This window comes from Aulonocara stuartgranti (assembly GCF_965226115.1).
Source record: "Aulonocara stuartgranti genome assembly, chromosome: 5".
Classification (NCBI taxonomy): Eukaryota; Metazoa; Chordata; class Actinopteri; order Cichliformes; family Cichlidae; genus Aulonocara; species Aulonocara stuartgranti.
The window spans coordinates 18,262,501-18,276,213 of record NC_138943.1 but is presented as its reverse complement, the minus strand read 5'-3'; the positions used below and the strand labels follow the sequence as shown (position 1 = coordinate 18,276,213).

The 13,713-nt window shown below is 40.3% G+C and overlaps 1 protein-coding gene across 16 annotated transcripts in view; it reads left to right on the top strand.

The window, feature by feature from the left end:
* Positions 1–13,713, top strand: part of atp2b2 (ATPase plasma membrane Ca2+ transporting 2) — a 127,876-nt gene that overhangs the window by 49,554 nt on the left and 64,609 nt on the right. For 12 of the 16 annotated variants that reach the window (XM_082533183.1, XM_082533182.1, XM_082533180.1 and 9 more), the window contains one exon: positions 6,997–7,736. In XM_082533183.1, coding sequence (XP_082389309.1) covers positions 7,538–7,736 — 199 coding nt within the window. In that variant the 5' untranslated portion in view covers positions 6,997–7,537. The remainder of the gene's footprint in view (positions 1–6,996; positions 7,737–13,713) is intronic. The other 4 variants (XM_082533174.1, XM_082533187.1, XM_082533181.1 and 1 more) reach the window with 1 other exon arrangement.

The window sequence follows — 13,713 nt, the reverse complement described above, 5'->3', positions numbered from 1 at the left end:
TGCATTTCAAAATATTATAACCTGTATCCTTGAGTGAATCTCAAGCTAAGTGTCCTAAATGGAAATCTTGCGAAGCATAATGGCTGAAAAATAGTGATAAGATAGTGGGATGACAATACATTAGTGGACTGTGCGTGCTATTTGTACTCTGTAAGTACTTAGAAATCTCTATCTGTGACTATGACATGTCACAAGCTTTATAGATAACAGCTGTTTGGTTTTATGTAAAAGGCCTTTTTTGTGTCTTACCGATAATGCGTTCCTCTGCGATTTCTTAGGAGTTAGTTAGAAGGCAAACACAATATAATGTATTATGGTCAGATGCTCTTAGCATCTGGTTGTTGGGCTCCACATTTTAATGTTGTTCCCATATGGTGTTTAAGTTCATAAAGTCCCATTAAGTGTGTTACGCACTTTAGATAAAAAGCTGTTAATTTTTGCAAAATGTGCACTTTCTCCTTCAGTGTTTAATCAGATGTTACTCATTACTCACTGTCAGCTCATGAGGGGCATGCCAACAAATATGTAGATGAACTGGCACACAGGCAGGGAATTAGACAGAAGGATAGCACAGCAGGAGGAGTTTCAGTCAGGTGCAAATAGACAGGAAAGCAAGAACACTACATCGAAATTTGTTGTATTGGGTGGCACTATATGGAGAAAAACAGGTTGGGGTGGTAGCAGTAGAACATATTGGTGTCATCAGGATGCTAAGAAATCAACAAAAGATACAAATCTTTAGCACTTTAGTTAAGAAAGACGCCTACAACATTGAAGAATGATCATACCTTTTATCAGAGTTTCATCTCAGTACGTAAGACCACCAATGGCTCCCTTTGCAGCCACAACCTCCCTTCCAAGGAAAGAGGAAATCAATTGTGCGCATAAAAGATAGTGTAAATGTCTGTATGTTTGCAGTCCATAAAAAGTAGAGCATCAGCTGCTTTGAAGTTACTCGGCTCAGGTATTAGCATTACACCTCACCTTTATCTACCCGCTGCTTTGCACTTTCTCTGCTTTCCCCTCTTTATTTCATGATTATGTATCACTCATTCAAACTCTTCCTTTCATCTATGCCTTCCTCCATCTTTCAACTTTCCTCCCTTGGCTGTCTCCGGGTTCCTTTTTTCTCTCTCCCTTCCTCTCATCTTATCTCCCACTCTTGCATGTGACTATAATTTAAAGATAGCCAACTGCACACCAGCAGAGTATAACACCACCATCACCAGCAGCAATGTGACAACATGAAGCTTGAAATACAAAGCTTCACGTGGTCCGTAATAAACAGATGTTGTTAAATGAGCTGCACTGACATTCTGCAGTATATTAGTCACGTTGCGCTTCATCCTGCAAGCCAATCTGGAATCAAGCTCTAGTTTGGATTAGATTTTAGCAACTTGTTGATTTTCCAGTTTTCTTTGGCAACTCATTCCTAAAAAATGTCTTTAAACTAGTTTCAGACCAATCAATATGTAGTTTAAATCCTATTATGGATAGATTAAGCAGTGTTTTATCCCCTTTTATCTCTGTGATTAGGGAATGCACCCATTCAACTTTTTTCATCAATGATAGAATATTGATACCTTGAATACCCATCTGATACCAGTGTTAAATAAATAAGCTGTATTTGTGACAGAAGGGTAGCAACAGGAGTCAAAAGAGATGGTTTACAAGATGTTAGTGAGACCTGCTATGATGCATGGTTTGGAGAGGGTGACGCTGAGAAAAAGACAGAAGGCTGAGCTGGAGGTGGCAAAGTTAAATATGTTAATATTTTTGTTTCGAGTGGCCCGGATGGACGGGATTAGAAGTGAGTACATCAGAGGGACAATTCAGGCTGAGCGATTTGGAGTTAGAGAGGTAAGACTGAGACAGTTTGGGCGTGTGCAGAGGAGAGATAGAGGATATATTGGACAAATGATGTTGAATATGGGAGGGTGAAAAGGGGAAGACCACACAGAAGATTCATGGATATAGTGAAGAAGAAGCAGAGGGCTAGTGTTACAGAAGAGGAAGCTAGGGACAGGGCGTTGGAGGCAGATGATCCAATTTGGCGACCCCTAAAGTTAGTAGCTGAAAGCAGGAGAGCAATTTCTCACTGTGAGGCTGTGAAACATTAGTTCATGTGTACGTTTCCATCAGGATTGACTTAAACATTGCTAAATTTGCTAAATAAAATCTAGCAAAAAATCCCATCCAAAAAAGAACATTTCCTGAATTGATATGTATCAGTAAAATTAAAGAAGAGGCAAGAAAAAATTTATTACTTTAACAGTTTGTTTATCTGCACTCATCTCACTTCAGCTCAAATGAAGTCATTAGCCGTCTGCATACTGCAGTCATTTATAGTTGCAAGTTAAATGAAATCTTCCCAATAAGTGTGAAAACAACACTACTTTTTCCTCTCTGACCATGCATTAGGGAAAGTGAGCCAGAAAGCGAGCTGGAAAGAGAAGCTTAAGCACTCCCCTCATTGGAGCTTTTCCATCACTTGAACGCACAGTTAACACACTTTGCAGTTAAATAATAAAACTTGTTCAAACATACAGAGAAAAGCTGTTGGTCTCCAAACTGCACCTATTTCAGCTATGTTAGCTAAGCCTCAGATGCTGGTAAATTAAATACATAAGAACATAGACCTGAACTGAAAGATCAGCCCATACTGTAGATCGACAAGTTGTCATCAATGTCTGATCCAACCTTTTGGATCAGGACTCTTCTGATATCTGATACAAATGTGGGATTGTTGCATCCCTACTAATGATCAATACTCAAGTCAGGTCTTTTGATCTAATGATCAGTTTTTCTTAATTGTTATTGGGTATGCTGGTAAACCCCGGAACAGTCTGTGCTTTGCCAGTTCAGATTTGCAGTTTCACAGTCTACAGGATGCACAGCCTAGTTTGTTTCCATTTGTCTCATCTGATTATCACTTTGGCTTACTGACTGATTTGCTGATAAATATAAACTTGCAGGGCATGATAATCTTTGTTACAGTGCAGGTCTACCAGCATAAAAGTGATAGTGGCCATGTCCCTGTCTTTTGCAGGTGGTCCATCTGGTGCAAAAGAGAATTACCTGTGATGTCGTTTCTGTTCTCATTCAACCACACACACACACACATTCTGGGAGAGCATTTGTTTACTTTCATCTGACAGTTTTGGAGGATCTTGCAGGCGCAGATGTCTGCCTTGGCACGCACACAGTAACGCCAACATTGATTGGACCTGAGGGGCAGGCGAGGGGTAGGGGCGCAGTATAAAAAGTTTGAGAAAAAACAGAAAGGAACATCCAGTCTTTCAAGTTCACCAAATCAAGAAACCATCAAACACTGTTCATCACAAATGTAATTAATATGCTGGTTGTTAAAAACAGAACATTTTTCTGAGTTGGAATCACTTTCTGTAATCAGCTTTACTAAAAGGGTGAACACATTTGTTGAGTCGTAATGTCCGAGTGGCTTTGCCATTGCCGTCTAACTCTATAACTTCAAAAACAGCTGGAGCTCATTAGCATGCAGCGCTGGAGCCTGTGGAGTTACACAGTGCATCCATCCCACAGATGCATATTCACATGTTGGCAGGGTCTCTCAACACCATTCTGTGACAAGGTCGTGTCCTGCTGTTTCCAAGCACACTGTTGTGTCATTGTGTGACTAGTCCTATCATCACACTTGAATGTACACCTTGCTCACTGTGTTAGTCTGGCCAGTTTAAGCAGGTATATCCCTAGTAGTTTATTCCCATGGCTGCTTCCAAACAGGAACAAATGTGCAGACAAATGTCATAATGTCCTGTCTGTGGCTGACTTATAAATAGGGACAAACAGGGCATATTCAATGACATCATAAAGCATACAAGTAAAAAAGTAGCTCTGTTACTTCTTAGTTACAGGTTGCACTTAAAGTCTCAGCAGCGATCGCTGGGAATGTGTTTTAGCTGTTTCTTGTTCACTGAAATCACTATGGATACACCTCATTAATGACAATTTATAGCACAGATTTGCTCCATTGGCCTTTTACATGTACAAATTTGTTGCTTAGTAAAAAGGTGAACTCTTATCGCCTTAAATAAAAAGAATACTGTGTGTGGCCTCATAATTTGTGGGATGGACTGACAAGATATTGACCAGCCACGCTATTAGTTTTTTTTGGGGGGCTGACTGTGCTTTTCGGTGTGATTATATTATCTGAATAAGCCAAGTGTCTCTGAGGGCCCTCAGACAGAAATTTTTTTGCAGTATTGATGTTGTGCAGTACAGATGATGGATAGACAGTATAGTCATTGCAGCATTCAACCAAATACAAAATGGTGCTTTGATTCCAGGTCCCCCCCTGAGTGGGTGGGTGGTGATAAAGGGCAGCTGTGAGGCAGTGGTTGACTTTGAATAAAAACATCAATAATAGATAGATAGATGTTACTCCACCATAATCAACAGATAAACACTTACAATAAAATAAAGAGCAAAATTTGCACTTCAGAACAAGACACAGAACATCTAATTAGCATATACACAATATATACATTTAAATCAGTAACACTAATGAGAAAAAGATCAGTGAGAACAGTTATGCAAAAAGGCAGCAAATTATATATGTAAGAAAAACAGGGTGTTCAGATAGTATAGCAAAAGGCACACAGTGTGTCTGTTGTTAGTTTTACACAGAGGGAATGTGCAATGTTTGTCATGGAGGGGTGCGCCGATTGTGTTGAGGAGCAGGACCCAGATGCAGACACTGGAAAGAGGAGTTGGTGGTTGAACAAAAAGCGATCTTTTATTTGGATGATGGCAGCAAAGAACAAGAAAACAATGAAACTTAAGAAAGAACTGAGAACAACTATGAACACTGTGTAAACTAAGGCTACTTTGAAACACAGTGAAAACTATGAGAAAAACCTACAAAACACTATGGCTAAGACTGTGGTGGGAATAACAGACGACCTGACAATGAGATACAGGAAACAGAGGACTTAAAAACACAGGAGGTGATTAGGGGAACTGGGAACACATGGGGAAAGCAGCTGACTGACATGAAAATAATGACGGGACAGGGGAAGTGAAACTAAATACAATGACAAAGGCACGGTAGACTCCAAAATAAAACAGGAAACATGGAGATGTAGACATGACATTAACTTGACAACAAGAACCACACAGACATGAAACATGACAGATAGACGCACCAGGGAGACTTAGTATAGGGGAGGGTGACAAAAGGAACTAAGAGACAAAGGACTAAACAGCAATCTAGAAACTAACTAGATGAGCTAAACTGGAACACAAATAAATGAAAAAGAAACATAAAAACTCAAACACTAGGCCACACGACCCAGTACCATGACAGTGTTAACATGAAAGGTAAAAATAACTTCTTAAAACATTTATGGCAGCAAAGCTGAATGTGTCTGTTTCAGGCTCCTCCTTTTTCTGTCTGTGATGAATGTTGTCGAATGGGTCGTGCATGATATAGAGCAGTTTCTTCCGTAACCTCCTGACTCCCCGTCTCCAGGTTTTGACCAATGGTAGTTCTGCCTTTGCGAATGAGTTTATTGATCCTGCTGACATCTCTGGCACTGATGCTGTTCCCCTGCAGACCACAGATGGTACTTGCAGCCACAGATTGGTACCCAGCATCTTGTTGCACAGAGCGAAAGATCTGGGCTTCCTCATAGAAAAACGTCCGTTCCTCCCCTTTATGTCAACAGCACCAGTGTTCGTCCACCCATCCAGTCTACTTATGAAACGTACCCAAGTATTTGTAATGCTGAATTCTTACCTCGTCACCTATGAGGATTAAAGGATTGTTAGAAAGGGTACATGCTACCACATAGTCTTTGGAGACTTTCTGTACGTAGCATGAGTCAAAGTCATCCTGGAATTAGAGTGAACAGAGATTCTCTTGTTACATGTGTATTTTACTAGCCACTTCAAGCCAGGAGGTCCCTAGCTGAATAAAACAGGGATGCTTTAACAGATAATTAGCAGCCCAGATGAGAGCAAATGCCCTGACTCCCATCCTGAGGAGTTTCTAGATTAATCTAGTCAGGATGCGATCAGCATGTGGCATGCTGGGTCACCGATGGTACTGATTAAGTCACTTAAATTATAAGGTGTAAGGATTCTGTATATATCTGTTGTCAACATATCATGCAAATTGTTGCTTTTTGGTTTATGTAATACAATAAAAGAAAACATAAGCAAACAAGCAGAAAATGAACTACATGAGCAGTCTGGGTGAAATTTTAACCTCGTGTGGATGTTTATTCCAAGCCCTGGTACTTAAGATCACCAGATGTCTGTTAACTCTTATTTAGTGATTACAGTCGTCATTGCTTTTAAATGTAAATGCAAAGAGAGAGGCGAAAGAGGTGGAGACATTGATTCAGTTCATTGCTGCAAAGCATTATAAGACAACAGGTGGAGAGGAGTGTGTCACTGAGGCAGAGTGACTGCATAGAAAAGGTCATATACTGTAGTATGAGGAAGAACGAGTGGTGAGATAGCAGCAGCAGCAGCAGCAGCTTCACAGCTCAGCCCATCCTCCCATGACAGCGCAGAGCTACGTTCTGCCTCTCCGCTTTGTCGTCAGAGCAGCCCCAGCCTCCCGCCCGCGCACAACTCCTCTCCGCTCTGCACCAGAAAGGAGCATTCTCCTCTCTCCCTCGTTTTCATATCCTCTCCCTCTCGCTCTCTCTCGCTCTATCTCTCTCTCTTTTTCTGTCAGTTAGTGTGTCCTCAGAATGAGGTTAGCGGCACCAGCAGCAGCATCAGCAGTAGATAGAGACAGCAGAGGAACAGTTACTGCAGCAGCCAGGAGAGGCTGTCCTTCAGCCGTGCACCATCTACCGCTGCATTCACCCCTGCCCTGAGAACGCAACGCTCATCCCTGTGCTCTCTTTCTGTGCCTCTCCCTGCTCCTCCCTCACCTTCTGTCCTCCTTGAATTCGTCTCCTGAATTCACCCCCCACCCCTCTCTCTTCCTCTCTTTCTCCATAGCAGTGATGGGGGAGACCACCATGTAGAGACAGAGAGGCAGCGGAGGCAACAGCAGAATAGCAGCAATGGGAAGCCACACATGGAGCGGGTCTGGACTGCAGCCGTGGTGAGCCTGAGACCGACAGGACTTGCATCTACCATCACTGCCCTTCTCAGGACCTGACCACTGGGGCTGTCCAGTGCTTACCTGGATGCTCCCCACTTGTGTTTTTTCATCCCCTCCTCTTCCTCTCCTCTGCTGCTCTCTCTTCTCTTCTTCTTTTTCTTCTCTGATGGTTTTTTGTCTGCTGAAATCTGTCTTTCCTGAAACAGAGAAGCTGCTCATCAATTTATCCCCACGGATTTTTTCCGCTTTTTAATCCCTGTATCTGCTTACTTTTCTTTGAAGAGATTTTTTTTTCTCATTTTGTTGCTGTTGCCTCATTCACACCTATTTTGGATTTTTTTTTTCTTGGAAGAGACTGAGCTCTCTTGTGAAAGCTTTTGTTTGATCTATAAGCAATAAGAAACACTAATCTAACTGACTTAACTAGCTGACATCATGGGAGACATGTCCAACAGCGATTTTTACGCCAAGAACCAAAGAAATGAGGGCAACCATGCAGCAGCCTTTGGCTGCTCGCTCATGGAGCTGCGCTCGTTGATGGAGCTGCGTGGAACAGAGGCGGTGGTCAAGCTCCAGGAGGACTCCGGGGGAGTAGAAGGACTGTGCAAACGACTGAAAACCTCACCCACAGAAGGTGAGTTACCGCGCTTATTTATGCATGTGCGTGGTTGTGAATGTGAAAATGGATGCAGTGGTACTTATTGTACCAAAGACCATTTCTCGAAGAATATGTCCTCCTATGCAGACTGCAGATTTCCAGTATCTGTTCTGTATTTTATTTTTTAATTTTATGGATTACCATAACCTTCTGAATGGATAACCTGCTTCTTTGATACCAAAATCACTGATAAAATCACAGACATGCAGCAACCTTGTAAAGCACCTGGAGAAATGCATAAACACAACATCAGCAAAGTACACATGGGAGGGAGTCCCGTTTGAGGGGACTAATGAAAATTTCTGTTCAGTATGCACAGAAATCTCTGTGGACAATTTAGCCCCCCCTTACTCCCCCCTCCCCTGCAAAAGCATCCCACCCTCCCTTGTCATTCTCTTTTTCAACCAATTGGCTATAGCCTGAAGGAGCAGGTCGCTGGAGCAACACGGTAGAGATTTTGGCCATGTGGGATGTGCTGCGGTTCTTGGGCATGAGAGAAATGGCATAAAAATATCCAAATCCTAATCTGTTTCCTACTTCTTATTTTTAATTAAAAAATAAAACAGTAAGAATTTACATGCAGATGTGCCTCTATGGTTTTACCCTAGCGTGCGTAGCATGTTTGCTCTTACAGATTTTCATTTAAGAACATGATGCAAAAATCCATAATGGTGGTTGTATTTCTTCCAGCCCAATCACTTAAAGCAGTTTTTTTTAATACATACCTAACATAGCTTTGTCATCATAAATCATTCATTTAAATATATACACGTCTAGTTATTCTATTTCTACGCATAACTTGCTTTTTTGGGGGGTTGCATAATCCCCACAAGCAGAAAAATTGGCCTCTCGAATAGCTACACCAGCGTATTGAATATTTATCACAGTACTTAAATCATCTACCTCCCCAGACATTGGGATAATTGATCAGTATTCCTGTAGTGTCACCAGTGTGACATCAGAGGTAGCCTGTAACGTTATAGGCTGACACCCAAAGAAGATTGTGTTTCCTGATCGTCTCATTTCTGTCAGACCATTTCTAGGTCAACTCATGGTTACGCCCACTGGCTATAAGAGCAAACTAGATAAATTTAGGGAAACTTTAAAAATAATTCTTTTATTATTATTGCACGGTTAAATAAATAGTGAATAAATATTTTTAAAGAGATGGATTAAAACAAAACTGAACACAGAATCAGATAGAACACTGATTCTTACCCTTCAGTTTTCTCAGAAGCCTGGTTCCTTGATGTATACCTACACCCGTGATGTAGTGGCTGACTGGGAGGTGAAGAGCTAGCATTTCCTTTAGGCAGCCAGCTGGTGAATGGCACGAGTCATTCAGGGGCTCAATGGACTGTCGGGCTACAGCTTGGTTTCCAAGAACAGTTGGCATTGAGTTGCTTGGTGAATGACCTGTTTTCCTTCAGATAGGAGAGAAGACTGTTGGTGGATACGACTGTTTTCTCAAGAGACAGTAGAGACATGCAGAACGTCAGTAGGTCCACCTTGGTAGAAAGCAAATAAATACGAAATAACTTTATGGACAGTGTTGCCCCTTGAGGATTGGGGGGATGGAGAGATGCTCGGGGAATTGAAAATCTTTAATACTGTGGAAAAGCAAGAGTAGGAGGGTCTTGACCCAGAAGAAATTATTATAGTACGGAAGCCACAATATGCTCAAAACACCGCTGTAACACGCATAAAATTGCGAGTGAGCTTTTCAGGAAAACATGCCCTCACATTTGGATAAAATTCCCTAACTAGAGAAGAACCAGTAATGCTGTAAAATACTCACTATTAAAAGGTTACGCTTCAGTTTATATTATAGTGCCACTTCTTTAGCCTTGTGCTGAATATCTAATTGTGGTGACTACTGCTCATCACCATATTCGCAATATGAGCAGAAACAATGCCTGCAGTGTTACAGTGATACTCAAATAAATTGAATTTGAGCTAGCAATAAAATTATCATACCAGACATAAAATTATAAATTCATTTTCCCATTCTCACGAGGATCATGATTACATGATTGAATATTACATTTTATCAGTCAACTAAATACTAACCCAGGATCACAGCCTGCCAATGTGCAATAACACACAAAAAATTTTAAGCTAATGAAATAAAAAGAGGGGACTTGTAATCATTAACATACTGTTGTCTACACCCATACTTAATTACCTTAAAACATTAGACAAAAGCAAATTAATCTGCTCAAGGAATAATTACAAATGCATCTCATTTAAAACCTATGAAGGTCTCACATTAAATCACCCAAAACGTCTGGCATTAGATTATCGCCTTCAAATGTAGAACTCCACGGTCCTTCAAAATATACTGCTTTCTGCTTGATATACCCAGTTTTTACAATAAAATAGATAAAAGAAGTGGAAAAAAAATACATCTTTGTGGTGCAGTTAACAATATATATGAGTCACATACTGACTGCATTACTTAAAATAGTACATCACATCGAATGTGTGCACCATTAATTATTAATTCACCATACAGTATGTACCATTTAGTGGATTTACTTCAGCTCAAGGAGGTTTACCCGTATCATATTTATTTATTACTACTTTTAGCTGCTTTTAGGGGTCACCACAGCAGGTAAGTCTGAATATTTTATTTGGCAGATTTTTACAGTATATACCCTTCCTGACACAGACCCCCATGGGATTTGTGTCTCCAGGGATCTTTCATTTGTCAGGCATATGTGTCAACCACTACACTATAGACACACTATCACGTATATTTTAGGATATACCATATTTATTTATTGAAGATTTTTAATTGGTCAGTCCATTTAACAAGTCATTTTTTCAGTTAGGGTCTGAGCTCTATTGCTAACAAGCAGGCTGTCTTCTCCCTGGTGCCTGGTTAGGCTTAATTACTTTTGATAAATTAATTGTTTTCTTTGACAGGATCAGTGACTAAATTTAAACTGAGTGGGTGGGTGGTGCAATTGTATATTAGAAAATACATTATATTATATTAGAAAGATGATCCTGGTAGCTCTTTCAAGTTATTTTATAAGGCTTGCCGTCATGTGTGTTGTGTACTATGAATGTGTCCCATGGGGCTGTGTTAGATCATAAGAGACCCTCGTGTTACATTGTTTCTATGATGATTCATCCTGTATTTGGAAGCAAATTCCCAGGTCTTCAGGTCTGTGTAACAAAACCAGCTGAAACCAGTCAATCAAGCTCAAAAACCAGCCCAGTACTCAAGAATCAGACAGTCAAGAGCAACAACACAACAGCGTGTATGCTGATCTGGAGTCAGTTCATTAGTAAAATTTGAGTGTTAAAAATATTACAGTCATAGTATGCTTTGAATTTGTAGCTATAATTTTTATGCAAAACAGATCTACCAAACTGGTGGACACGTCATTTAACCTACAGCAACTCTTCAGCAGTAACCCAGTTCTGCAGTCAAACCACCAGATGTACATTATTCATACAATCGCTATAAAATCAGCACATACAATAGTTATATTTCTGGGAAATACACTGCACTGAAATACACTTAAATTTAAAATTTCTGGGTTCTCCAGTTCTTAGCCTTCAGAGGTTCAGTACCTTTACCCAGGATGTAGTTACCAAGAAGGTGAGTGTAGGAGTGAAGAGCTAACGTTTCTCTCAGGCAGCCAGCAGGTGAATGACATTAGTCATTCAGGGGTCGGATGCGCTGTCAGGCTACAGCTTAGTTTCTGAGAAGATATGGCATGCGGCCGACCAGCATATGACCTGATTTTCGGAAGACAAAAGGAAAAGGTGTTTTTCGTGCGAGTTGACTTGCTGGTTTCATAAGACACAGTAGAGAGCTGCAACACATCAGTAATCCTCCTCGGGAGGAACGAGAAATCAACAGAGAGAGCTCAGCCGTTCCTCGAGGGTCTGGATGATAGAGAAGTGCTCAAAGCATTGATGGTTTTTGATGCTGAGAACGAGGGTAGGAGGATACTTAGGCAAACATTTGCAGGGAAGCAGTTGTAAATATAGATGGGATTAGAGCCCACATTTTATAGACAGTTTTTCTACATTGCAAAACTACAGTGGTAATTTACATTAAATTAAGCAATAAATACTAATTAATACATGAGAAACTTTGAAGATGCAACAATAATAGTAAAATTCAGATTTTCTTTTTCACACAACCTGTTCTAGCCTCTCTGAGTCTGAATAATTAAATTTCATTTCTTCAAACTCACACCTTTCCTTTAAAATGCTTTTCTTTGCCGTGCCTCATTTATTCATCACTGTTACCTACAACTCTCAACCTCTGCTTGGACACAACTTCTAGAACTACATAGACCGTTTCACACCTGTTTTTGAGTCCTAACTAATTAGCTACAAACCTTAACTACACTGCAATTGTGTATCTAACAGGATTATGCTCACAGCTTGATCATTTTAATACCACGACCTCATGTCTACTATCCACCACTTTTTTGCCTCTTCTTCACTCTACAAAAAGTTAATAGGACTATTTCAAGCTTGCATGGGTTTGAAAAAAGCTAATCTGGTTCATTTTATACACACAATGTCAAGTTTTTCAGGTGTGAGGGTGGCATTTTTCAGTTCAATTGTTAGAACAGAATTTGCGTAACCAAATGGGATCTTTAATTTAGGTCAAATGTAGAGGTCTGTGCACTTAAAAAAGTATGGGAAGAAGCTGGGAAGAAATTGCAAGTGGCAAACAAGAGGGATATTTGATGATTGTGCATCACGCTGGCTGGCTGTTTTCCCCACCCTCTGTGCTAAACTGTTATCTGTCTGCAAGAAAAAAACCTGCAGACCTCAACATATTGAACTGACCTTTTTAGAACTGGTAAAATGATTTGCTCTCACTTTGCAACCATGCCATGGATATCTTCTCGCTTACGTTGTCTTACTTTTTACCTGCCTTTGTCTTTATTTGTCCTTCCTACTTCCACCAAGCTTCCTCCTAATCAACCCCCCCCCCCCCCCCCCAGCTGCCCTTTATCTCTGTCTCCCATCCCTATCTATCACCACACCTTACCTCTCCCCCCTCTTCTCTTTTCTTTCCTCTGCTCCCATTTCTATTTCAGTGTACTGGTCGGTCGCTGGTATCCCAGTGGGCCAGTGTACAGCGTAGCCTAAATAGACTTGCTCTAAATCTATAACCTTCATCATCTCTGTCTTCCATTCTCACTTCTTTTACTAAGTTAGCAACAATGCAATAATGCTATGAAAGTAGCTCCAAATTTTTAAACTTGTCTGTCTCTAACCTAGTAAAATATTTTCACATAATATAAAATTTACTTTTTATTGATATAAAAAAAGACTAAATTTCATTTTAAGCAGATTGGCTTTCATAAACCACAGAGCATAGTAGGCTTTGATGAGTAACACACATGACTGTAACTGAGTGAACACAGATCCAAGAAGGGGACTGCTCCTGCATGGCCTTGTGTGGCAGTAATACCAGCGGCGCATAACCAGATGGCACATCATGCACGTTGCCTGCACTTCTCATGGGAAAACTTGGTTCTTGAGTAAACAGTTCCATCTCTAAAGTGAAAACTGAGCTTATTCATCAGAATGTAATTTGAAACCAGATTTGGATTGCCTCCTCACACAAAGACACAAGTTAGAATTAGGTTTACACAGCATCAAAATCCTTGTAGAGGAAAATCCACATTCCACATTTTCAAACAACTCTGTACACTTATTTAGATGGTAAGTTATTAAACATTATATAAATAATATAAATAAATAAATGGCAAAAGGACATAAAAATTGCATGTTTAGCGTAACCAGCATGATTATATTTCCACCCTGTTTTCTGTTGTTGATTTAAACTGAGAATTTTTTGAGTTTGATGCTTATTCCCATTCTGTTTTTTTCTTTAGTGTTGTTGTCCTTCATATCTGTCCTTGCTTTACTTTAGCGATGGACATAGTTACCATGATGTCAGCTTCTG